The sequence below is a fragment of the Eretmochelys imbricata genome, chromosome 24 (genome assembly GCF_965152235.1).
Source record: "Eretmochelys imbricata isolate rEreImb1 chromosome 24, rEreImb1.hap1, whole genome shotgun sequence".
NCBI classification, from domain to species: Eukaryota; Metazoa; Chordata; order Testudines; family Cheloniidae; genus Eretmochelys; species Eretmochelys imbricata.
This window is the reverse complement of record NC_135595.1, coordinates 1,037,034-1,061,794: the sequence shown is the minus strand read 5'-3', so window position 1 is coordinate 1,061,794 and position 24,761 is coordinate 1,037,034. Positions and strand designations below refer to the sequence as shown.

Here is a 24,761-nt window from a genome sequence, read left to right as displayed (position 1 = left end):
TGGCCAGCTGTGGGGGCATAAGGGCGCATTCGTTCGTGGTTGCTGCTTGGCCAAGGATGGTGCTGTCGTGGTATGGATCATTACCATGGCTGTGATGTGTAGTAGGGTGCTCGCTAACTTGTACAGTGGCTATTTTTTCGTATTAATGCTTATTTATTTACATTTCATTTTCCAGCCCAATCCCACAAGGGACAGAAACTCATAGTCAGGAGGGCCCAGGGACCTTGCCAGCCCATTTAAATCCCCCAAATGCAGAACCCATAAACCACACTGTCATAGCACCGTCAGATAACCATACCCATCACCGCAGCACAGAAAAGCTCGGCCAGTCAGTGGGTGTGGCACCAGCACTCTTCCACAGGACTTCAAGCAATCCAAGTTTCCCTTTAACGGGCCCCAGCAACCTAGACCAGGCCGTCATCGTGCTCTGTAGTGACCGGGCACCTAGTCCAGGCACCTGGAAAGTGGTGAACGGTCTCTTGCTCTCGGTGGCTCCGTCTCCCATAAGCTCCTGCCCGAGGGCCCAGGAGAGATCCTGAAGATTCCCCTACTCAGGCTGGGACAGTGGAAGCACAGAGGCCATGCAGCTGAGGGGCCAGGCCAAACCTGAGTGGCGCTGCGATCCCATGCACAGATAGCAGTGCCAGCGGGGTCAGGCAGCGGGGGGGAAAGGCACTTGAGAGGGAGAGAAGAGGGTCAGTGCCCGTCCTTCAAAGGGCCAGCGAAGGTCCCTGCAGTCCCTGGCACAGGTACGCCCAGGTACAGCTGATTTCACCATCTCCATGGCAGGATGGGCTGCTTCAGGCATGAGCCTGTGCGTCAGGAGCTGTGGGTTCAGTTCCTGCAAGATCTGGGGCAAATCACGTAATCCCTCTGTGCCGCCGTCTGTAAATGGAGAGAACAATCCTTCCTTTCCGCGTAGGGAGCACGCACAAGCCATCAGGATGGGGCAGTGCCACAGAGTGACCTGGATCACTTGGTAAGCCAGGCTTATGTGAACAACGTACACCTCGGGACGCTGGTGCACTGCCGAGCTGGAGGACTGCGTCCTGGAAAGTCGTAGGGCAGATAACCAACTGAACCCGAGCTTGCAGTGCACTGCTGGCTGAGTGAGTCACTGTGATAGCAACGTGGAAACAAATACTGAACTGGGACAGGACCGTGTCCAGGGCATCGGTGAGACCATTCCTGCAATCCTGGGGGCAGTTCTGGTGTCCACACCGCCAAAAGCATGTTGAAAAATCGGAAGGGGTTTATAAAGAGCTACAAGAATAATTCCAGGCCTGGAAAAAACTGCCTTATAGTGAGAGACTTAGGGAGCTCAATCTGTTTAGTATAACCAAAAGAAGATTAAGTGTTGATTTGACCATAGTCTGAAAGTACCTACATGGGGTGAAAAAACAGGCTAGTAAATTATTACTCTTTAATCTAGCGAGGCAGAATGTGATCCTGTGGCTGAAGCTAGACAAATTCAAACTAGAACTGAGGGGAGAGTTTTTAACAGGGAGGGAAATTACCCATTGGAACACCTTTCTTAGGAACCTGGTGGATTCTCTGTCACTTGAAATCTTTCAGTCAGGTTTGACTGTCTTGCTAAAAGATCTGCTGTAGCTCACTCAGAAGATATGGCCTGGATGCAGGAATTAGGAGAAGCTTAGACAAATACCTGTCAGGAATGGTCTAGATAACATGGAGTCCTGCCATGAGTGCAGGGGACTAGACTAGATGACCTCTTAAGGTCCCTTCCAGTCCTATGATTCTATGATTACAGGGTGAAATTGCAGGAGATCACAACAACCCCCTTTGGCCTTAAAGATCTCAGACTCTGAACCATGGCTGTTCATGCTGTACACTCTAAATTAGGGTCTGTCTCTCACTATGGTTCGTACAGACCCTAGCACAATATGGGCCCGACCGTAATACAATTATCATTGCCTGGGGAGCAAAAGCACAAGTCCAGGTTGCAAGGAAGTTTTAATGACCTAGAGGACAGTGCCCAGCACAGGGGTGGAGGGACATTCCTTGATTGGGGTCTCTAAACAAAGCTCTAGTATCAATATTAGCCCCCTATTTTCACCCCTCTGACTTGCCAATAACTCCTTTCGGTCTGAAGCTCAAACTCCCCCAGCAGATTGCTCCTGTCAAACCCAGCTGAGCCTGGGGACTGGTGACCCTCCAAAACAGAAACCTGGCATGAGGCAGCTGGTTATTGGGGCTTTTGGTTTGCATCTCCGGTGGCAGCAAACCTGCAGGGAGCTGATTCAGTGCTGCAAAGCAGACGGCCTGGATTACTTGGCATGGCTTTGGAGCACATTCTTCGGTTGATAGTGGCTCGGTTCAGACTTCAAGGATGTGATGTGATAGCATTTTGTTCAGTGCTAACTCCAACAAGACATCGAAGGTCAAGCTGCGTTCTCAGGCCCTAGGCTAGGCCCTAGCAGCACACAGGGGATTTCACCAGGGCCAAGGATTGGGTCCTCCATGACTCCTCCAGGTTTGTGCTCATATCTGGCCCCCACTGGCAGAGAAAACCCTGGCGTGCTGTCTGTACAGACCAGATTAAAGGCAGAACATGGTTTCCTGGTGTTTTACAGCCATTTCCGGGCATAGCTGCTCCTGCTCTACCAGCGATATGCATGAGCACAACTCTAAGAGGGGTTCGGTTTGTCACAGGTTCCAGGAATCCAGACTGAGTCTCCCCTTTCCCAGTGCACCCGCCCCCTGGGATGACAGCGACGCAGGGTACAGCCAGTGAAGTTAATCTGGGCAGGCCCATCTGCCCTAGGAAACTCCATCCTTTCCTTGCATAGCAGTAGCAGCGGCTAACTCAAAGCGGGTCTGTGTAGGGCAGGACAGCATCGTCTGTGCATGGCAGTGCAAAGCACGAGGTGTTGATCTGCTGACTCCACACTGACACTGGCTGGAAGTGAGGAGGCCAGAGCTGGATATGGCTCGCTTCATTCTTGGCTGTAATATCCTCCGAGCTACCAAGCACAACGTGTGGAAGATGGAATCTGCCCAGCCAGGGAAGAGGCACGGAAGAGGTGCAGCTGGAAGGTGTTGCCTGTCTCTCCCTCAGCAAGCTGGAGAACTGAGTAGCTTCGGCAGGTGCTTTGAGCTAACGAAGTGGCGCTGCCAGCGCCCTTCCCGTGGGGCTCCAGGAGAGAGCAGCACTCACGTTCCTGCCCAGTTCCCCCCAAGGAGACCCCAACTGCCTGCACGGCAAAGAGGTGAACAGCAGATATGGCACCGCTGACAGGAAGGACCTGCCATTGTCTGCACCAGCCCTTTGGAACGGCCGTACCCCAGTGCACGAATGACTAGGTTCTGGTGGCGGACTGGCCTGCGGTGAGCAGCCAGCTGGGACAGTACTTTGCCCAGCAGTGGGGTCTTTCATCTAAGGCTTCACCAGCAAGCACTGATTAGACCTTGCAGTGCAAGCTAGGGAGGGATACATGAGGACCGGTCTGCCTACCCTGGGGTGCACAGCAGGGCAGGGAGTGGAGGGCTCTTGGCCAGGTGGTGACCAGCTGTGGGGAATATCCTTGAGTGCTTACACACCGGGAGCTTAGTCTGGTTCCTTACGTCAGGTCTGGGCTAGTCCTGGTGCTACATCCCCCGGCTGTGTCTCTGGGAGTTAGGAGAGGATTTTGAGAGACAGCCTCCATGTATGGGACCAGAACTGAGCCACCGAGAGAGATGCGAATGCTACGGAGGGGGCTCTCCGCTGCCCAAACAGGCGGTGCCGCTCCTCTGAGCAATGACCAGCTTGCAAGGGTGAAGGCTGGGCAGTGAGCAGGTGCTTCCCAAAGCAGAGAGAGACAAGTCTAGAGAAAAGAGAAGGGAGGGAGAGACCCAAAGATCCAAGGGAGGGGGAGGAGAGGGTAGAGAAGCTGCTCCGGGGTGGTTTGAGCAGGCAGCTGGGAGTCAGCGCAGAGGCCTGTGAATCCTCAGAGCGCATCTCCTCACCCCTCTTTGGCAGCCCAGTTCCTCCCCGCAGACAGACTATGCTGCTCCCCGGCTCCATGATTTCCCCAGCCCACGTGGGCTGGAAAAGCTCATCTGGGGGTGGGGGGGAGGGAGCAGGCCCCAGGCTCCCAATAGCACTTCCAGCCCCGCCAGCCAGAGCCAGTGGTATTGTTAGGCAAATGGCAGGTGCAGGGCAAACATGCAAACGAGGCCGCTGAGAGTCCTTCTGATCAATTAGCTACTCTGGCTTCCCTGTGCTTTTATCGCTGCTCTGCATCAAACAGCCCCTGGCCCCCAGCAGCGCAGAGACAGAGACAGGGCCACACACGCCCCGACTCAACAGGCTGAGGATTGCCAGCACTGGAGCCTCTGGCCTACCCCTCCCCCTCCCTGTCTGTCTGTCCATCCATCAGGTACTTCCACGGGCGCCCTACCATAGTGCCAGAGTATCTCGCAGTACCCCCACGGCCAGTGCTGTGCTCCCTGCACCCCATGCTCTTCTCTCTCCACTCCCTGTTCTCTCCCTGAGGTGGGATTGTTTGGCCCAGCACCTGGTGCTGCGGGGTCCCAATCTGACGGGCTCCTGGCAATGCAGCTAACCCATAACCATTGCCTCTCCCTCCACACGGGTAGGTCTCACCATCATCTTGGTTATTGGGCAGCTGCCTCTCTGGCCTGGACAAATGCAGTCTGGCCTGCTGAGAGCCATGCAGAGATAGTTTCCCCAGCCTGTCCCTCTCTCCATGTCACTTCGCTCTCACACCCCAAGTAAGCTGCTGGTCTTTGCTTTCCAGGCCCTTCCCCACCTCTCCCCAGCTTCCTATCCTCTCTTATTCACAGCTGAGCTTTTGAAGCTCGCCTCTGATTGGCCCATAACACCAGCCTCCAGTGCCCACTTGTTACATTCTCAAACAAGCCACCGTGTACTTTCTCCTGCGCTGCCCCTCACGACACCCCCAGAGCCACTTCTGCACCCACCTTCCAATCCCTCTGCCAAACTCTCCTTTGCTGTGATGCGTACAAAGATCTGGACAATGGTTCGGCTACTGGGGTGCAGAGGCCACGGCCTGGCATGCTGACCAGCACTGTCTCACTGTTCACTTGTGCTCCCGTCTGCCTGGCTGTCTCCCTCTGGTGTCTCTTGGCTTATACGCGGGTTGGAAGCTCCTTGTGGCAGGGACTGTCTTTTTGTTCTGTGTTTGTCCAGCTCCTAGCGCCACGGTAATAATACAGCAGAGGTGGGTGGCCACTTCCAGAAAAGGTTTTCAGGTAATGAGAGACCAGAGACTCCTCGGCCATGGAGGGAGGCTGGGAAATGACCTCTCAGCTGAACGGCAGACGGGGCCAATGCCAGCGAGTTTTGCCCCTCCCCGGTCAATGCCACGCAGCTGGTCTTAAAGAGATGCCTGCAGGGAATTTTTATCTCCACCGTCTTACAAACATGTCCCATGCACCCAGCTGTGCTCATCTGCCTATTCCCTTCCCCCTTCTGTCCACCGCGCAGTCAGTTTCCTAGGGCTCCCTTAGTTGCTGAGGGCCCTCAGGCGGCAGCCCTGCCTCAGTTGCCCTACGTGTAGGGGCATGAGATTGTGAAAGTCTTGAAGGGAGCTGGATCGAGGGTAGAGCCTCTGCCCCCTGACTCACCCCTTGTCACTGCTTGGACAGAGAGGGTGCTAACGGGGGAGCAGAGGGGTACGAATTGGCAGCAAGAACGAAACGGGTTCAAAGAGACAGCAAATAGAGAGCAGGGCACCAGCAGAGACAGCTGATGTGCATGGAGTCAAGGGAAAATCAGCAGCTAGATCCCCCATCTGTGCCCACAAAGTGCTCAGTGCTTAAGTGCTGCCTGGCAAGCTGTGGCACTGTGGGTGTCTGACTCACCCCGAGGACAGCCTGCCTCTCCAAACCTGTCACCGTCAGACTGAGGCTCCGGGAAAGCCGCTGAGCTCAGCCCCAAGTGCTAATTCCCACTTGGAAGGATTTAATTAGGAACCTCCATGGACAGATCTTTGCCATGCTGGGGGAGGCTGGGGAAATGCCAGTCATGCCCTGCAAGATGCCAGCAGCTGTCAGTACCCCTTCCCGTGTCATGACTAACATGATCCTGCTGTCAAGCCACGTCTCTGTTCTGGCCCCAGAACAACGCGGAGAGCATTTGTGATCCCGTAACCTCCCTGTGCCTGTGGGTGGCCTGGCGGGGTTGTGAAATGAATAGTCTGGAAGGAGACGTATCCCTGCATCCCCCCCAGGCTAGAAGTGCACTCGCTGCCCCACATTCACACCTTGTACGGGGCCGTCTCCACAGCAAGCTCGAGTCCCAGCGAGACGCTCGCCCAGAGCTGCTGTGTAACTGTGTTGTCATGACAGTTGCTATCAGCGAAGCTAGAGCGAGAGCCCAGGCCTTGGCAAGTTATTTTGCACCTTCTGTGTGTCCAGCAGCTCCCCCTGCACTATTCCACAGGAGACTGTGCCCAGCAGAATAGGGCTGGGCCCAGCCATCTGAGCCAGCCCGGCCTTCGCCGGTGAGCTGAATGACCCCAGCTGCCCGCACTGCTCCTCCAGATACAGTTTAGGACACTGGAGACCAGTCTCCCCTTGTGACACTTGTGTGACTTGGAGGATAGGCTCTGCCCATTGGTCAAACCCTGACTGGGAGGGTCCGTTGAGTGGGGGTCTGTCGTCCTGCCAAGGACTGCAGGGGAGCCTGGCGCAGCAGAATGGGGCTGCTGGTGAGAACGGAGAGGGCTGCATACACACAGCCTCCCTGGACAGCAGCAGCGAAGCCTGGCCAGGCAGCCCTCTGCTGGGTACTTTGGGAAGGCGCTGCCCACAGAAACCTGGGTTCCCATTTTCAGGAAGCCATTGATTTATTTTCACTGGCCTGGCCTGGGCTGGGCCAGCTGGTAAGTATTCCTGGACCCCACGATCCCAGGGCAGGCAGGGGTGTTGGATAGCCAGCTAGCTGTCCTTTCACAGCACCACACCCAAATCCCCTGGGTTTGCTCACATGGCACCTGCAAAGCATGCTCACACACAAAATCCTTGCCTCCTGCATCCTGCTCCCTCGCTACATCTACATGGCGAAGAGAACCCCACGGCAGTGAGTCCCAGAGCTCAGGTCAGCTGACTCAGGCTCATGCTACGGGGCTGAACTTAGCAGTGGAGACCTTCCCGCTTGGGCTCTGAGACCCTCCCCCACTGCTGGGCGCCAGCCCAAGCAGGAACGTTACCCCGTAGTGAAAACCCGAGTCAGCTGACACAGGCCCTGCGACTTGCTGCCCCTGGGTTTTGTTTTTGCAGTGCAGATGTACCCCAGAGGCTCTAGGGGTGCCTGCCTTAGGGAGGGAGAGCTCTGTATGGAGCCCACATCATTGATTCAGCCCTTCATCTCTGGGAAACCTTAGAATTGCCAAGCCACTGAGCCCCTCTCCAGGGCTGTAAATACCTGTGGGAAGAAGGGAAGAGTACCATCTCCTCCCCTTCATGCCCTGTGCTGAGGGCATGCACGCCACTCACTGCTCCAAGGAGAAGCCTCGTTAATCCAACACCCCCCCAGCCCACCCCCAGCTTACCTCTCGCAGACACGGACTGTCCAAGCGGCAATGATCCACAGGGAGATGCTGAAGACCAGCAGCACTGTGCCGGGGCAGATGGTCATGAGAGTCTTCATGACGAAGCGGGTGTTGAAGTTGATTTTGTTGAGTGCACCGATGCTGCGTGACGAGGCGTCAGTGAAGAGCTTGCTGTGCAGCAGCATGACCCGGGCAATCAGGTACAGGCGGAGGAACATGGGGATGGAGAGGATGATGTCCACATCAGCCTCTGCCCTCGAGGGTGTGTAGGAGAAGGCCAGACGTGCTGTCCAGAAAAATTTGTACTCCCCAGGGATGGGGTGTATGGCACAAACCAGCATCTCCAGGCTGATGTAAAGGATGCGCTCATAAGTCATTGCTATCCGCCAGTCATCAGCGCCATTGTCGATCACGAAGAGCTAGCAGGATGGAAGGCACGTGATTAGAGAGAGCACCCGGTTAGCGACACGCTGCCTTCCTTCCCATGGGCTACCCTGCAGGGCCCAGCCCCAGGGAATGGAGACCGCAGGCAGAACGTGAGGGAATTCATACTGGCTACGGTACAGGGTCCAGAACCCCAATGTGAGCTCTGGGCCCTGCCCCAAAGCATTCACAGTCCAAAAAGCGGGATGGGGAAACAGAGGGGAGGCAGTTTGCCCAGCGGCGAAACAGGACCCAGGTGTCCTGACACTGTGTCCCATGCCCGAGCTGCCCCATTTAGGCACAGAGGCTTTCTTGGCTTGACTTGTAGCAGCTGCCCCCAGGAAGCCCCAGGACTCAGGTTCTAATCCTACCACTGACACCAACCTCCTGCTAATGCTTACTCAGGCAGGCAGTGCCGCGGGAATCGTGTAAGTCATAGCAGCACAGACGGGCAAGATCAGGCCCATAGCTTTTCATCGCCATCCTTGGGCACCTGTGGTGCATGGAGGTAACTTGTGCTCACTCAGCCCTGCCTGATTGGAGCAGCAGTTGGGTGGGCAGCCATGCGTGTGCCGGACCCGGCTGAGCAGCCTGCGAGCAGAGCTCAGCAGCAGGGTCACTGCAGTCAATAAAGCAGGCTGGAAGGAGGGTCAGCAGGGAACCGGCTGAATTGCTGGACTCCAGCATGGGAGAGTGTTTATAAACTCCAGAGCAAGTTCAAGGTCCGGTTTCTCCTGGGGAGCCCACGAACTGGAACCGGCTTAGGTGAGGTTATTTATACCAGGACAGAACACTCTGGGGAAAAGCTTTCCCTCTCCAGCTCTCATCCCTGCATTTCTCTGTCTACCACCGGTTCACGCAGGCACACTGCTAGGGGCGGAGGGTTCTCCAGCTGCTTTAAAAACTAAAACAAACAGAGCGGGGAGGCTCCACACCAGGGTGGTAGAAAGGCCTGTCTACACTAGCACAGGGGCTCAACCCCACAGCACAAGCCAGCTGAGTGCAGAGCAGCCCTAGCTCCAGCACTGCCAGCCGTACTGCCTTAGAACAAGGGAGGCCAGGCGCAGCGAGAGCCTGTGCAAGACAGCCGCATGGAGAGGGGGCCAGCAGCCCCAAGGCAGTTAGGTGAGCTGCATGCCAGGGCCAGACCGTTGCAGGCTGCCTTGAGGTGGATACTGTCTGGCAGACCTTGGACTGGGCACAGGTGATGGCCACCTGCTGAGCTGCTTTGGTGCAAGGGAGTGGCTCATGCAGCTTTTCAGCTGGCCCCATTTGAAGAGGGGCAGCCCCTCTGTGCATGTGTCATGATGGGACTTGAGTAGCCACAGGCACCACCCAAACCCAGCAGTCCTAGTGGATGCTGCAGCAGGAACCACCAGATAAAAGCTCTGGGGATTAGCAGGGGCCGAACCAGAAAGAAATGGAGATTGTGGTCTGCGTCCTGCACCTTTGGCTTGTGAACACAGGGACAGAGCGCTGTACCCAGAGTGCAGGGCCTGCCTCACCACTCTCAGGGCCCTTCTCCCCCAGCCTCTTGTGCCAGACGCTGGGCGTAGCAAGAGCCACCCCCTGCGTTGATGAGCTTGTTGTCTAAACAGAGCACGGGCAGGAGGGGAAACAGAATCCCAGGGAGGGCAGGTGACTTGCACAGGGCCACCCAGCAGGACAATGGCAGAGCTAGGAACAGAAGCCAGGTCTCCTGGCTCCCAGCCTCGTGCCTTATCTAACCCATGGTGCCTCTCTAGAGTGCACAGCAGAGCCTGCAGGGGACCCAGGGCCAACCCGGGGCTGCAGAGCTCAGGCCACCCCAGTGCTCTGCGTCAGCCAAGGAACTGCCTGAACTGCCTTAGTGCGGTGGGGCCTTCTCCAGCCCCCTTTGCTGTCAGCTGCCTCCCCTCCCAATTCATTTGTTGCTCACGCTTTGCCTTAGAATGGCCCAGCCCCCAGCTTCCATGCTGAGCATTGCACTGTCAATTAACATGACTGAATGGCCCTTAAAGGCCCCCTTGCTCCCAACGGCTGATGGAAGGCAAAATCAGAGCAACACAATGGGGCAGCCAGCTTTTCAACTGCAACATTAAACACCCAGGCACCCTGCTGTGAGGAAAGATCCCATCAGGTTCCCATGGCAACAGCAGGTTCATCCTGGGCCAAGCAGCGAGGAAGGACTGGCTAAGGAAGCAGGGTCTCCTTGGCTTTGACGGTCAGGCTGGCTGCACTGGGGACACCGCACTGGAACGCACCAGGGCTGGAGCCTGAAACCCTTGTTTATCTGCATAGCTCTTGCTCCCATGGGGGTTGAGAATCCTGGGTCCCAACGCTGTCTATGTGGGGCTCTGATGGGGCAGTGCATTATTGTATTCATTAAGCGCTGACCATCACTCAACTCCATAAGACACGCAGAGGGAGACTTGGTTTCCACTCCACAGAGCTTACACTCAAACCACTTCTTCAGCTCCTTTTTGCTAAGTAAAGCCCAGCTCTACCCCCGTCACAGCCTGGCTCAGCAGAGCTTGAAAAGACGCTGAGGCTAGAAGTCCTAGGCATGACAGCCAGGCTGGCTGCTCGCTGCCAGCGCAGACCCTGCTCGCTGGGTCTCAGAGGACAGCATCGAAGGGATTCCCAGACTGACAGAGCAAGGACAGCAGCAGCACAAAGCGATGGCTCTGGGCTCAGTCACAGGACAACCAAGCAGGAGTCTCCTCTAACCACTGACCCCGAGACTGGAGAACACACTAGAGAACAAACCGGCACAGTGCCCAGGGCAGGGGGGAAGGGGATGGGAACTCCTCGGGCTTTTCCATCCCTGGTTTGTGATTCCTAGCAGCTCAGTGGGAGGGACGGGTACGCCAGGCGCCGTTAGTCCCGGACAAACGGCTCTCTAGCTTGGAGAGCTAGGCTTGCCAGAGACTCAAACTGGAGTCGTCATGTTCGCTGACGCATCACCCCCTCCCCTTTCACTTTAGTTACACAGATGTTCCATCACTGTGGGGAAGGGGGAGGGGGGGTGCTGAGCTCAGGGGCCTGGTAGGGTTGTCCCTCCTTTACCCCACTCTCACCAGCCACATAAGTAATTAGAGCCCCCAAAACGTGCAGTCTAAAGAAAGACACAGGGTCAGAGGGGAGCACGGAAGAGACTGTCCTGGGTCCTGCAGCAGGCAGCTCCAAGACCAGATCTCAGGCCTCCTGGCCAATGGATTCCCTTGAGCAGATCCCGGAAGATACTGGCTCCCATGTGGCCAGGACCCCAGTCTCATTTCCCCACTTGCCCAGCCAGGGACAGCAAGCTGCTCTGAGCAGCTCTGCCTGGGGCTGGGTGTGAGCATCCGTCTTGGGCGAACAAACCCACAGGCTGACTCAGTCAGCTACTTGGCCTCTCTGCCCTGGTCTCTTTGGAAAGCTCCGCAGCTTGTAGCTGCTTTGTGTAAGCAATTGTTCATAAAAATGCTCCAAACTGTCAGGACGCTGCTCGAGGTGGTAGCAGCTGACAGTCCATTCCTCCCTGCAAAGAGTATGACAAACAGCAAAGGAAATAGCCCAAAAGCTGTTTGCCTCCTGGGGTGGGTGGGGTGATTTCATGTTTGTTGGTTGTAATCTTACCCCACTAGCAGGGAAGCGAAAAGGGGTTGTGTGTGTGGTTTTTTAAAGCTTTTGCCTTTGTAAAGTTCTCTCCAGCATGCAGGCTAGGAGTGCACCGTCACTACTAGGGTTTCCATGGAAACCACATCCAAAATCCAGTAATATCCAAATAGGCTTCCCCAGGATTGCCAGTAGGGAACGGCGCGAGCGCACTTGCCACAGTGGCTAGGAAACAACGATGCAGCTGGAGAACAGGGAAGGAAGAAACCCGGGGAAGGAAGAAACCAAGACGCTCATGCCTCTGTTAAGAAGAATGGGCCTGCAACCATTGGTGTGGGAGAAGTTCCAGTTGGGGCAGCATCCCGGGCACCCGCTCTGGCGTTTGCTGCCACTTCCCGCGTGCCCTCTTACAGCTGGGGATTCAAGCACGCTGCAGAGTGTCACAGGAGCACACACCTGGCTCCTACAGGACTCATCAAGGGATGACTTTTCCTTAGTGCTCGGGGCAGGGCTGTTGAGAGGAGCCTGATCTGAGGCTCTGCTTCGGCCCTTGACTTCACTCTCAGGGAAGAGGGGCCATCGGCATGGGCAGCTGGGCACATCCTTTCAAGCTGACATTGCAGTGCATGCGTCTGCATAAAGCTGGGACTTTCAGGACAACAACAGCTGTTGTACACCCCAGCCAGGGTGTCTGCCTCCTTCAGAGCTTCCTGCACACTGCCCTCCAGCTCTGCCAGGGCACAGGCAGTTCCTTCTGGGCAGCCGGGAGCCAGCTCCGGGGGCTCTGACCTTTAGAGTGTTTTACACCTAAATCAGTCACAGCCAAGCCCTTTCCAAAAGCCAGCCCTGCCACACGCCTGCTCGCCTTCCGCACAACATGCGGCGGGCTGAGCCTGTGAGGAAGAAGTGACGCTTGCTCCACAGGCACCAGCTTTAGAGCAGACAATTCACATGCTGAGGGGCTGGATCCTGCTTGGTTAAAGTCAAGGGGAGCAGAATAGGGCCTGTAGGTTCTGTGTGCTGTGGGGATCAGTCCTGATTTCAGCTGTCTGTGGCCACACCCATACAAGCCCTCCGTGCAGAGAACTACTATGAGCTTGATTTGGTAGGTGCCAGTTACCCTGGTTTCAAGCAGGGTTCAGCTGCACAGCTGCGGAGCCTGCGCTGGTGCAGCTGTGCATTGGGCCAGGCCGCAGAGAATGCGCCTGCTGCTTTAAGCACTCCCAGTTCTGCAAAACCCTCCAGCAGATGCTTAATTTTAAACACGCGTGCACGGTTGAATCTGCTCCCCAGTTCCTGGTTAGCTCTCTCGCTTAGTCTGCTGGGGGAGGCAAAGCAGGATGGGGTTCAAAGGCACAAAGGACAGTTCGGCACCCGGCTCTCCCCCACGTGCACCTTTGAAAATCTCCTCCTTATGTTCTCATCTACAGGTCATGGAAGACGGAGGTGCAATGTGGGGCCACTAACAGTGATGTTGACCATGTGACTACAATGCAGCCCCCCCCCCGTTTATATACATGCCGACTCCTGATGCATCCTGCAGCAGCAGGGTGAGAAATCCATTTGCGGTTGCCCAGAGAGTACTAATTAATGACACAAAGAGGCAGAAAATGGGAGAGGATTCAGTTTCCCTTCCCCATGCCTGGCCACAAACCAAAGAAAAGAGCCATGCTTAAGGAAAGTTCTCCTTCTGCTAATAGCAGGGATGCGACTCCCAGCCCAACCTCCAGCAAGTGCTCCCAACCAGCCTACCAGTTAATATCCGCTATCGTTAGAGCAGAGTTAAAACCCACAGTGACAAAGGCTGGAGTGCACAGTTGGACCCCAGCCATACGTGCTGTCTTTATCCTTCCAAAGAGCCTGAGCGGTGGGGAAGGGCCCTCTCGGTCTGTCTCATTTACACCCCCTGCTTTTCCTTGGGGGCATGGCATTGTACTGGTGCTTGGAACATGGTCTGCATCGAGTCTATTGCTCTGGGTTCTGACACCTTGCTCATCAGCAGGGTGCTGGAAATGAAAAGAGGCCTTCCCCCATGCAGGAGGCTGGGGGTACTATCCCCACAGCACCCCTAGCCTCAGCCAGCTCACCACCAAGCCACATCCTTACAGGAGTGCTATTGAGGCAGGCTCTAACATTAACTGCCAGAGGCCTGAGCAGCCAGCGATGGTCCTTGTCCACTGTTCTGGGGGCTGTTGCCAGCTTTCCCTGTAGTTAGCTTGCCTAACACTTTCCATCATAAAAGATTCTTATGTCCTTTTCTTTGAGAAGCTGTAACATCTACATTGTTTGCAGCAGGCCTTTGAACTTCGGCGGGGACAAAGCCTTGACACTGGCGCCCTGCCTTTTGCTAGTGCCAGGCAACTCCATTCAGCTTAGGCCGAGTTATAAACTCTTTAAAAATTCACCATTATCCTTTTCTCACTTGCGTTCCTCAGGCAACGTTGGCAGCCTGCCAGAATAACACTGTCACGGAGTCCCTGGCGATGCTCTGGACCTGCTCCCTACAAAGCCAGGCAGGACTCTGGGGAAGTCTCCTTTCTGGGAGCAGCCTGTCTGCAGGACACACAGCTCACCCGGCTTCCACCTTCCTGGGTCTGACCTCGGAGCATTCAGCATCCTCTGCCCCTCCGTGCGCTTCCCACAGCCAGTCTGCCCAGGCGGGGTCCTGGGGAAGCCAGAGGGTCCTGCCCCCCAACTCCACAGTCAGACGTGACTCTCAGCCAGCCAGTAACACAGAGGTTTATTAGACGACAGGAACATGGTCTAACACAGAGCTTGTAGGTGCAGAGAACAGGACCCCTCAGCTGGGTCCATTTTGAGGGGCAGGGAGCCAGACAACCCCGTCTGCACTTCACTCCATGTCCCCAGCCAGCCCCAAACTGACTCTCTCCAGCCCCTCCTCCTCTGGGCTTTGTCCCTTTCCCGGCCGGGAGGGCACCGGATTCCTTTGTTCTCCAGCCCTTTAGCTCTCACCTTGCAGGGGGGAAGGGCCCAGGCCATCAGTTGCCAGGAGACAGGGTGTCAGCCATTCTCTATGTCCAGACCCCTGCACACACCTGCCCTCTAGGGCTCTGCAATGATCATACCCCCTTACCTCACCCCCTAGATACTTAAGAACTGCCTAGGGGAAACTGAGGCACCCCCACACTATTCAGAGGAAACATTAAGAACAGTCCCACTTTGTCACAAACACTGACCACAAATGCTCTACAGAGCTGGGCCCACGCTGCAGCCAAAGCAGCGGCAGCACCCATGGCACTTGGAACCTGGGGTGAAAAGAAGTTTGGGCAAGTCCCCGCCCTGCTCTCTGCCTCAATTTCCCTATCTGTAAAATGGGTTACCCATCTCCTGGGGAGCCATGATGCTTACGTGGCTAATGTGCATCCAACATAGGGAGAGGGGAAATTGTTATGTTTGTTCCAAGCGTTAGTAATCGTATTAGGAGAAGCTGCCCACAATGAGCACCTCAGCTGGCCTTGGCCAATGCCTGCTCCTTGGGTAGCACAGAGCCCACACTGGATAAGAGATGCTCAGCACTGCCATTTATATATGCTACACATTGCACCCTAAATTGTCGGGGGAGAGAAAGGGGGCCCTACTTTTCTCTCCCCCAAACGCCTCTGTTACAGGCCAGGTTCTGGATCAGCTGGCAGCCCGTTCTGCTCAAGAACGGATCACTCGGACCTTAAGAGTGAGGTAATTGGTTCATTAGCATTCTCAGCCTGCAAGCCATTAGCTGAGAGCGAGAAACCCCAATCCCTGTAGGAGAGGACAAGCTCTCATCTTTGCTCTTGGAAATCAGTGCACATCTGCTTCCTGCACTGGGCATCCCTGCTTGGGGGCTGGGGGAAGGAGCAGCAGACAAGCTTCACCCCATGTGACCTAATAAAGTCAGACAGAACAGGCAGATAGCCTGCCTTGAGCTACCAGCCAGCCAGGATTCCCTGATGACACCGTCTCAAGAGATGCAGCATCAGGCCCCTCCATTCAGTGCTACTTCTTCCACAGAACTGGCTTGAATTTGGAAAAAAAATGGGTCCCTGCCTAGTTGGTTTTCAGACCCCCTAATAGAGAAGGGACGTGCCTATATCCCAGTCCTCAGCCAACCTGTGCCCATGCCCTGGAGGTTGTTTGGCTGAGGCCTGGCTCAGCCCCTCCCTCCCCATGTTGGAAAGGTGCACCCCCCCGGAACCGCTGGCCCAGCCAGGCCAACGTTCAGCACTACCTTTTACCGGAGGTAGTGGGAGGTGAAGCAGCTTCATGTGACTAAACAGAACAAGCAGCTGTGGACAGCCTAATCTCCCCAGCAGCTGCCTTCAGCCTTAAAGCTGCCCCCCCACACCCCTTTCTGCTCTGCTCAGAGAAGTCCAACAACAGAGAGCAAGAGCGCGACACGGTCCTCTCACCTGCACCACCAGGTCTGCACTGAGGGCACGGAGATCACACTGATGGCAAGAGGGGAGGCAGAGACGGTCTCACCCCAGCTCTCTGCAGGACCTGGCCCACATGGCTAGGGCCTCTCACTGTTACTGGAACGTCAGTAACACTTGACGTCAGCCTCTCCTAAGGAAAGGCCAGGTTCCCTTGTCTGTAAAGGTCACAGGCACCAGGCCAACTCTCCTGATGGAAGGAGGGATTCCATCGGATACAAACTGCAAGGGAGCCAGCACGGGGCCTTAGGGAAGGTCCAGTCTCTCAGGAAGCAACCTGCAGCACCCACAGCCAGTATCCTCATCTGCTCCCCCTGCTCTGAGCCCCTCGTGAGCGACAGGCTCAGTCCGACACAGGAGACGGGGAAATCCTCACCCCTTGGCCTTGCCTGTTCTTTTCCTCACGCCCAGTGGTGGTGGCTGGGTGCTGTGGTGGTGGGAGACGCTCACTGCTCAGGAAACCGCTCACCCTCATTTTGTTAACTTCATAGGAGTGGAGCAGCAAACGGCCCTGAAACCAGAGTCAAGTACTCCCAAGTTCCCTAACCTGTCTCCGATCCCACCCCATCCATGCCTGCGGGCAACTCAGCTACAGGCAGGTCACCCATGGGCTGGAGGAGAGGCTCCAAATCTTTCTCAGAGAATAATCATCTGTCCTCGTTCATCTCCTCCCATTAGGTGTTCATTCAGGCTTAAGCTCCCCTTCCTCCCCCAGCTGTCTTATATCCCAAAGCTGACTTAAAGGGTACAAGGAAAATTCAGCCTCTGATTGGCTGCAGCTGGAGCCTTCCTCACAGTGTTCCGCTGAGGGATTCCGGGCGAGTGCTGGTGCACTGTCCTGGGCTCCTGCAGTTCGTCTCTGGCTGCTAGGCCCTTCCTGGGGGTGGCGGTCAGTGGTGCTGAACCAAGCCGCAGGGCCTGAGCTGGGCTCCCCTAACCCTGTTATACAAGCTGACAGGGCAGGGGCTCAATTCAATCCCCCGGCCTCTCGAGAGAGAGGGAGCACTTGATCCGGTGTCTGGCTATGGGTGCCTCACTGAAGCCACCTTCACCCCCAGTCTGGCTGTGGGTACACAGACAGGCAAAGCCCGTGGCACCAGGGGAGCTGAGCCCCAGGACAGAAGAGGCCTGAGAGCATTGGTATGCTGCCCCCCAACTGGCTAGAGCCCCCATGGTGGGCAGGGTGCGACAGACCCTTCAGGGCCAGGTAAGCACTCAGCAGTCACACACTATCAGCAGGTCCAGTGGCTGCATGTGCACTGAGGCCTTGTCATGGCTACAGGAGCTGGCCCATCCCTAAAATGCTGGATGTGGCACAGGCCCCCTGGATGGTGTAAATCAGTATAACCATCTAAGCCAATGAAGCGCCACCCATTTACACCCGCTGAAAATCTGGCCCAGACACTCCCCGTAGCTCTGAAGACATCCTCACCAGGAACGTGAGCTAAGCCCTCGTGGCTCGGCTACCTACCAATTCAGAGTTTATCTACCAGGACCCTCCCCACACATGGTTACAGGGTGGCAGCTCTGTGCTTCTCCAGCCGGTGAGAGCCCATCTTGTCTCCATTGTGCACCCAGTAGGACAGTAGTGTCAGTCTGTGAGGGGGAGCAGGAATGTCTCAGCAACAGCCCCACCCACATTCTCATTCTAACTGGGCCTTAGAGCTTTCCGCTGCCCAGTTCCACCAGGGTCAGGTGCTTCCTTCCCTCTCATTTCCCACAGTGCCAGCGCTTCCTCGCCCCCCCGCCCCTCCCTCAGAATGGCCTTGTCTTTACTGACAGCTACCAGACACAGACAAATGAGGCTCTCTCAAGCAATCACACACGGGAGCAGCATGCCCAGCAGCCGCTCTGCAAATGGATATGGACAGCTCAGTCCAAACCGACCGGGCTAGGGGAGTGCTGTAATATATCACGCCTGGCCTCACACACGCAAACCGACTGACCAACAGTTGGGGCTGGAAGGGGGGCAGCCCATTCAGCACTATCCTGCTAGAGTGTAACTCCCAGTCATCTGTCCCCCACTGCTGGGGGCACTGCCCCCGGGCAGAGCCGGGGAGGGGCGACGGTGGCTTAACCCCAGGCCCTGGAACGCTCTGCAGCTCCTGGCAGGATCTGCTTTCACCAGGATAGCCAAGACCCTCAGGTGTCGTATTTGCATTACAACGGTGGCACTAGGCTGTAGCTGAGCTCAGGGACCCAGAGTGCTCAGTGCTGTATGTACACACAGCGAGAGAGACCCTGGCCCAGGAGCTCACAGTTTGAATACACAAGACAGAGGGTAAGAGAAAGTAAATGTGATGGCTGCCATTCTACATCTGGGAGATCAAGGACAGTCCAGATTAAGACTAGGATGTGCATAGAGGGTTGAAAGTTGCAGCCTAAGGGCCTGGGCCAGTGTCACAGGAGGCTGCACCAGAGCCAGGAGCTGAACCCAGCTCTGCCCACGCCAGTCTAGTGCTGTATTCACAAGGCCCTTCTCTTTCCCCTTGGGCTGCCATGCCATCGGCCTTGTAGCTTCAGAGAGTATAAGGACCATTAGATCATCTAGTCTGACCTCCTGCATAAGCCACTTACAGATGTTTGCTAACTGTGCAGCATTCCAAACTGCCTGGACTGCCAATTAATCCTCCAGCCCTGTCCCACTTCAACTAAGCTGGAAACTCCCTGCTGGGAGCCAGCGACCTGACCTGCAGCAGTGAAGGGGTTAAAGTTACTCACCCTGGAGAGGGGAAAAGTCCAAACTGACTCCTGGGGCAGGGAGTGGAGAATTGCTTACTAAAATAAAGAGGCAGCTCATACAGTTTACCATGGGTCACGGCCTCACAGCAAAATAAGACGGTATTATTCATACAGCGAAACCATCACCGAGAAGAGGGAAGCTGGTGGGAGCGAGAAAGCTGAGTGTGGGAGGAGACAGGCATGGAGAGACAATAATGTAGGCAGGGAGGGAGTCCCTCCAGCTGGCAGGGTGGAGGGGCAGTTGGGGATGCATTGCGTCTCTGACAGTCCAGGACGGAGTCCTCTTTGTACATAACACTTTTTACAGAATGCATCAGCAATCGACATAAATCATAATGAATGATAACAGGGTGTGTACCAAGCTGGTGGTGTTTGCATGAGGCCCCACCCTAGTGGCAGGTGCTGGGCAAGGGTTAAGTGCGGTCTGCTGATTCCCTGATGTAAGGGGAGGTGACAAGAGGAGATTTGGGAGTAGCGCATTAAAGAGAGAGGATCTAGGGTGTGGGCTGGGCAGTCCAAAGGGAGGATCTTCAGGAGCAGCTAGGCCTCGGAGAAGGTCTGAGCTGAGGTTTATGGTACGATTCAGTTTTTTACTAGTGACTAACCACCAGGAAGGGGGGTTGTTTTGGACCCTACACTATGTCCTGATTTTGTTTCAGAGCCAACGGGAGAGGCACTGATTCACATCATCATCCCACAGATTTGTAATTTCCAAGCCAAGCTCTAAGATTTGTAGTATGGTGCGATCCATCCTGGGCAGGCCAAGCAGGGATCCCAGGCCCTTCCGAGATGATCGTATGCCCCTGAAAGGAAGAACTGCTAGATGGGGATGTGAGGAGAGGCACGTTCCAGACAAATGACCTTAATCAGAGAGAAAAGCAGGGGCCCTTGGATTAGCATCCACAGGAAGCTTTCGGGAGGAACATCCCTCCTGTAACTCCATGTGCCACTGGTATTTGCATTAATCTCCTTAAGCTGTTGCCACAACTCCCTCATGGTCCACTTTGCTAAGGCAATGTCCTTTGTACCCTTGCAGCACAGAGAACTTTTTACCATGTTCTGCACACTAGCCCAACCTTTCCAGTTGCCTGGCATCTCCTGCTGGGTGCACCTCAGGCAGGCACGCCCAGGAATCCAGCTGCAAAGCACTGATTGAGTGGCACTCACTGCCCATCAAACTCACTCTGTGCTGAAGTGCATGAAGCAGGATCCGAAGAGGCCCCAGCAGCTGTCGGGGCTGCAGATGCAATTATCAGTGTCCGCAGTGAAAGGCAAGGCCGGGTGCCTGGGGCGGTCTTAGCAGCTGGGCCCAGGTATGAGTGTCAGTCGAGTGCGAGCAAATGGGTAGGAACGGGCAGCCCAGGGCAGATTTGAGTCTGTGAACGCAGCCTGAGCTCCTGGCTTGGACCAGGCTGCAAAGCTGGGGACTGAGGACCACGGAGAAACAATGCCCAAGGCAGAGGGGTGGTAGTTATCCAGCCTGCTTGCATCCCCACAGTGATGGGGAGAGAGCTGCAGGCCCTCTCCCAGAGCGCCTCCACTGGCCAGGTCTGGTGGATCAGCAGGGCTCAGGGCTGGGTTGGCAGGAGCCCAGCGCTGGGCTCTCTGGAACATCGGGCCCCAGCCTCACACAGGGCCTGGGCCTGCTCCTGCTCCCACAGAAATCAGTGGCAAAGCTGCTGGTGGTTGCAATGGGAGCAGGTCTATGTCTGTTCTCACACAGATTGTGAGTGAGCATACAGCTCACATGGGGGCAGCCAGAAGATTTCTCCGTGCTGGGCTTCACGCTTCCGGATAGTGACAGACTCCCTTTCAGAGCTTGGCTCCAGCACAGCATCCCATTCCAAGCAGGAGCAGCCATCACCCCCGTCAGACTCGCCCAGGCTAGGGGCTGCTGGTCGCTCAGTGGAAGAGAACTGCCACCTGGGCAGGGCAGCCCCATAAATTGCCCCACGTACGTCATTAAAGCCAGACCATGAGAAATGAAACCAGGAGCCTGAGCAGCTGCTTTTTATCTGGTTTTCTTGCCAGTTGAGCCTATAAATCCTCAGGAGGAAGACATCTCGGCCTTGCCCCTCCTGCATCAGGTCAAGGTAACTGCAATTCAGCTGCAGACGCTAGGGAGAGCGAGAGAAGTTCCCGGTGCTGTCCGGCATGCCAGGCACCGTGGGACAGCATGAATGTAACTGGGATAAGCCCAAGGTAATGGACAACGGTGGGAGTAGAGCGGACTCCCCAGGTATCACACAGGGCTCTGATGAAGCAGGATCTTCGGAGCAGATACACCATGGCCACAGGCCTGTGCTCTCCGTTATCCCAGGGAACAAAAGTCCCACTCAGTGAAAGCATTCAGCCCCCCTCAACACCAGAAGAGCCAGGGCGAACCATGGAAGGGCAGGGCATTTAGCACTATTCAGTGTTGCAGCACGGCAGCCTGAGGTCTCCCCCTCGCCTGGTCGCATAGACCGCCAGCGGCTGGAGCAGACTGGACAGTGCATGACCCAGCGTGCCCAGTGACGCAGGCTAAGAGCGGGAAGAGCGATCAGAACGTCAACTGGACACCATTGCCATGAGGCAGGAACGTTCTTCCATCTGCAGCCTTGCACCTTTGGGGCCTGTAACTGCTGATGCTTTCGGTGCTTTCTCCTGAACATCTCCTGTTGGATGCTGCAGGCAGGATACAGGTTCCATGGGCCAATAGTGTAAAGTCGCTAACCTGACATCAGAGTCAGGCCCAATTCCAGGCAGCCTGACCTGCCCCTGTGAGAAGCCCCCTGAGCTGTTAAACCCTGGGACTCAGCTCCGGCATTGCTCCAGCACTGCCCAGGGGCTAAGGCGTAGGAACTAGCCTATTGCTATGGCGCTGCTAACAGCTCTTGCTTGTTCCACCCATTTGTGACGAAGTGGGACTGTTCTTACTGTGTCCTCCGAATACTGTAGGGGTGCCTCAGTTTCCCCTATGCATTTCTTAAGTCTCTAGGTGGTGGGATAAGGGGGTGTAATTATGGCAAAGCAAAGGGCCAATGTACATAAATGGCCGACACTCTGTCTCCTGGCAACTGATGGCCTGGGCCCCTCCCCCTGCAAGGTGAGAGCTAAAGGGTTGGAGAACAAAGGAATCAGGTGACCTCCTGGCCCGGGAAAGGGACAAAGCCCAGAGGAGGAGGGGCTGGAGGGGGAGTCAGTTTGGGGTTGGCTGGGGACAAGGAGTGAAGTGCAGACGGGGTTGTCTGGCTCACTGCCCCGCAAAATGGACCCGGCTGAGGGGTCCTGTTCTCTGTACCTACAAGCTCTGTGTTAAGACCATGTTCCTGTCATCTAATAAACCTTCTGTTTTACTGGCTGGCTGAGAATCCTGTCTGACTGCGGAGTTGGGGTGCAGGGCCCTCTGGCTTCCCCAGGAGCCCCGCCTAGGCAGACTCGCTGTGGGAAGCGCACGGAGGCGCAGAGGAGGCTGAATGCTCCGAGGTCAGACCCAGGAAGGTGGAAGCCGTGTGAGCTTTTTGCCCTGCAGACAGGCTGCTCCCAGAGAGGAGACCTCAGCAGAGTCCTGACTGGCTTCGTAGGGAGCAGTTCCAGAGCATTGCCCACCCAGGGACTCCGTGACACCATTGCAACAGGGAACTTCCACCGGCCTGGACTCCAGCCTTCGGGAATGCCTCAAAGCCATGACTCCGCTTAGGGAGCTGATCTGCCCAGCCAAACCAAAGGCTCTCCGAAGGAAAGTGCCACCAGTCTGCTGCCTGGGGCACTGAGAACAAGACCCACGCAAAGCCCTCTACACTGGAAAGGAGACTGACAACTCTGAGGCAGCCTGGGATGGCATCTCTCGGTAGGAACAAGGTGGATACGACTTTGCATGGAGCTCAAGCTTTTCGTCTTCAAAGTGCTGCAAGAACATTCCTGCTCCCCAGCCCGGGGGAGGGCAAGAGGGGTAATCCCCATTTTCCAGCAGGAACAATGGACCCAGAGTCGACAAAGGCACCACAGCGAGTCTCTGCCAGAGCTAGGAGGCGGACGATTAATTCTGTTTGTTAGCTGGAAGTCCATTGTGCCAGGCACTGTACAAACACAGAACAGTCCACAGGCATTACATTAGAACTCTGAAGGGCTTGGCTCCTAGACCCAGACTTTATCCACCAAATCACACCGTCTTATCTGCATCTCAGTCCCAAACCTCATACTGAACTTCCTGACTGCAGATCCAGGCTGACGTGAGCCAAGACCAACACTGAAACCCAGGCTTCCAGCTGGAAAGCCTTTCCTGAGGGAGGAAAAAAATCCTCCATCTGGAAAGCAATTGCCAAGCACCCTGCGGAGAGACCAGCAAGGGGCAGCCTCTCTCTGCTCTGGTGCATGGGCAAAGCTTTTCTCAGCCCTGTAGCGGCTCGTGCCATCCTGCTAGGGTTCTCAAGACAGCATCACTATTGAAGCACCAGCCCATTGCAAAGGGACTGGGAAATGCGGGGGGCTGAGCCTTTCAAGAACACTTAGGGGATGTGGTACCGTTCATGTGAATTTGGGCAGCTTGGGGACTCAGCCTCAATGGATGGGACTAAATCAATTCCTATCAGTTATTAGTAAAACGTACAGGCAGCTAGAGACCAGCGTGACATCTCAATTCAGCTCTCACACCTAGAAGTTCATGCTCAGAAAACATGTCCTAACTCCATCTGGCTCTTTATTCAGCCTAAATTTGCTGTATGTTTGGGAAACTGCAGATACTCTGTTCCTCTTTGAGGCTAGGACTGGCTGGGAGCTGTTCAGAGAGGATTTTTTGCATTTTGCTGCACAGCAAGGAAAGAAATTGCTTCCTTGTAGTGGCAGATTTTACACTCCAGACAGGAACATTTGTCACTTAGGTTTACATGTTCTTGTTTGTGGCTGATAGGAAGACACTGGCTGGGGAAATTCAGAGATTCCAAGACTAGATGAGACCATTGTGATCATCTTGTCTGACCTCCAGAACTTCCCAGCCCAAAACCCTGCCCCCAAGTGAACCCTAGAGCAGAGCTGATAGAAAACCAGCCACTCCTCATTTAAAAGTTGGCAGTGATGGAGAACACAGCACTACCCTGGGTCAGTTGTTCCAATGGTTAATTCCCCTCACAGTTAAATATTTACACTTGATTTTCAGTCTGAATTTGTCTAGCTTCAACGCCCAGCCATTGGCTCTGGTTAGACCTTCCTCTGCTAGATGGACAAGCCCCTGATTTAATATTTGTTCCCAGGTAGATCTTCAGATGGGGATCAAGCCACCCCTGAACCGGCTCTTTGTTCAGCTAAGTACATCAACTCAGAGAGCTTAATCAGTACAACTGACCAACCAGCCAAACCGCATGCTTTTCCGCTGCTGGCTGGACCTGTAAGGACCCAGCACCCGCAGGAGAGAGTTACAAGGAGATGGACAAGGATTGCAGTTGGTGCTTCTGGTGCATTAGCTACTAGTGCTTGGAACATGGCCCTCAGCTGCACGCAGGGATCCAGGCTTGCTCCCCTGCCCTTCAAGCCGCATATCCAAGCCCTGGTCACGACGGACTTACAGCAGTGACAGACATTGAGCAGGAAAGTCCGTATGCTGGCAGAGTGTTTTATTAACAGGAGTCAGCTGCTAGGTCAGGCGTGGATTTCCTCCAGGTGCTCTTTGTGGAAGATCTTTTCCCCTGGCCCCTCTCTGCTGTTCCTACAGGTTGTTCTGACCCCTCAGTAGCAGAGATTCTTTTCCCCTCACAGCTTCTCCACTCCATGCTGTGGAGGACAAGCACTGTCTCTGGCTTCCTGCTTCTCCTCTCCAAGTGCCACACAAAGCACACATTGCTTCAGACGGAACTTGGATTGGTCTTGCTGGGGCTGTTCTCGTTGGGTTGCTTCACGTTTATGACTAACCCCACTGAAAGTTGCTGAGTCTTTGCTGGGCAAATATGACAATGCCACCTGGAGATGCTAAGGCCAAAGATAGGCGTGTGGGTGCCAAACATTAGGCTCTTGAATCCAAGGCCTTGATTCAGAAATCAATGGGAATTTTGCCTTTGCTTTCAATCAGAGG

The 24,761-nt window shown here is 55.4% G+C and overlaps 1 protein-coding gene across 1 annotated transcript in view; it reads right to left on the bottom strand.

The window, feature by feature from the left end:
- The window catches only part of KCNN3 (potassium calcium-activated channel subfamily N member 3), an 81,746-nt gene that overhangs the window by 34,468 nt on the left and 22,517 nt on the right, over positions 1-24,761 (bottom strand). The window contains exon 3 of the mRNA XM_077841381.1: positions 7,542-7,960. Coding sequence (XP_077697507.1) covers positions 7,542-7,960 — 419 coding nt within the window. The remainder of the gene's footprint in view (positions 1-7,541; positions 7,961-24,761) is intronic.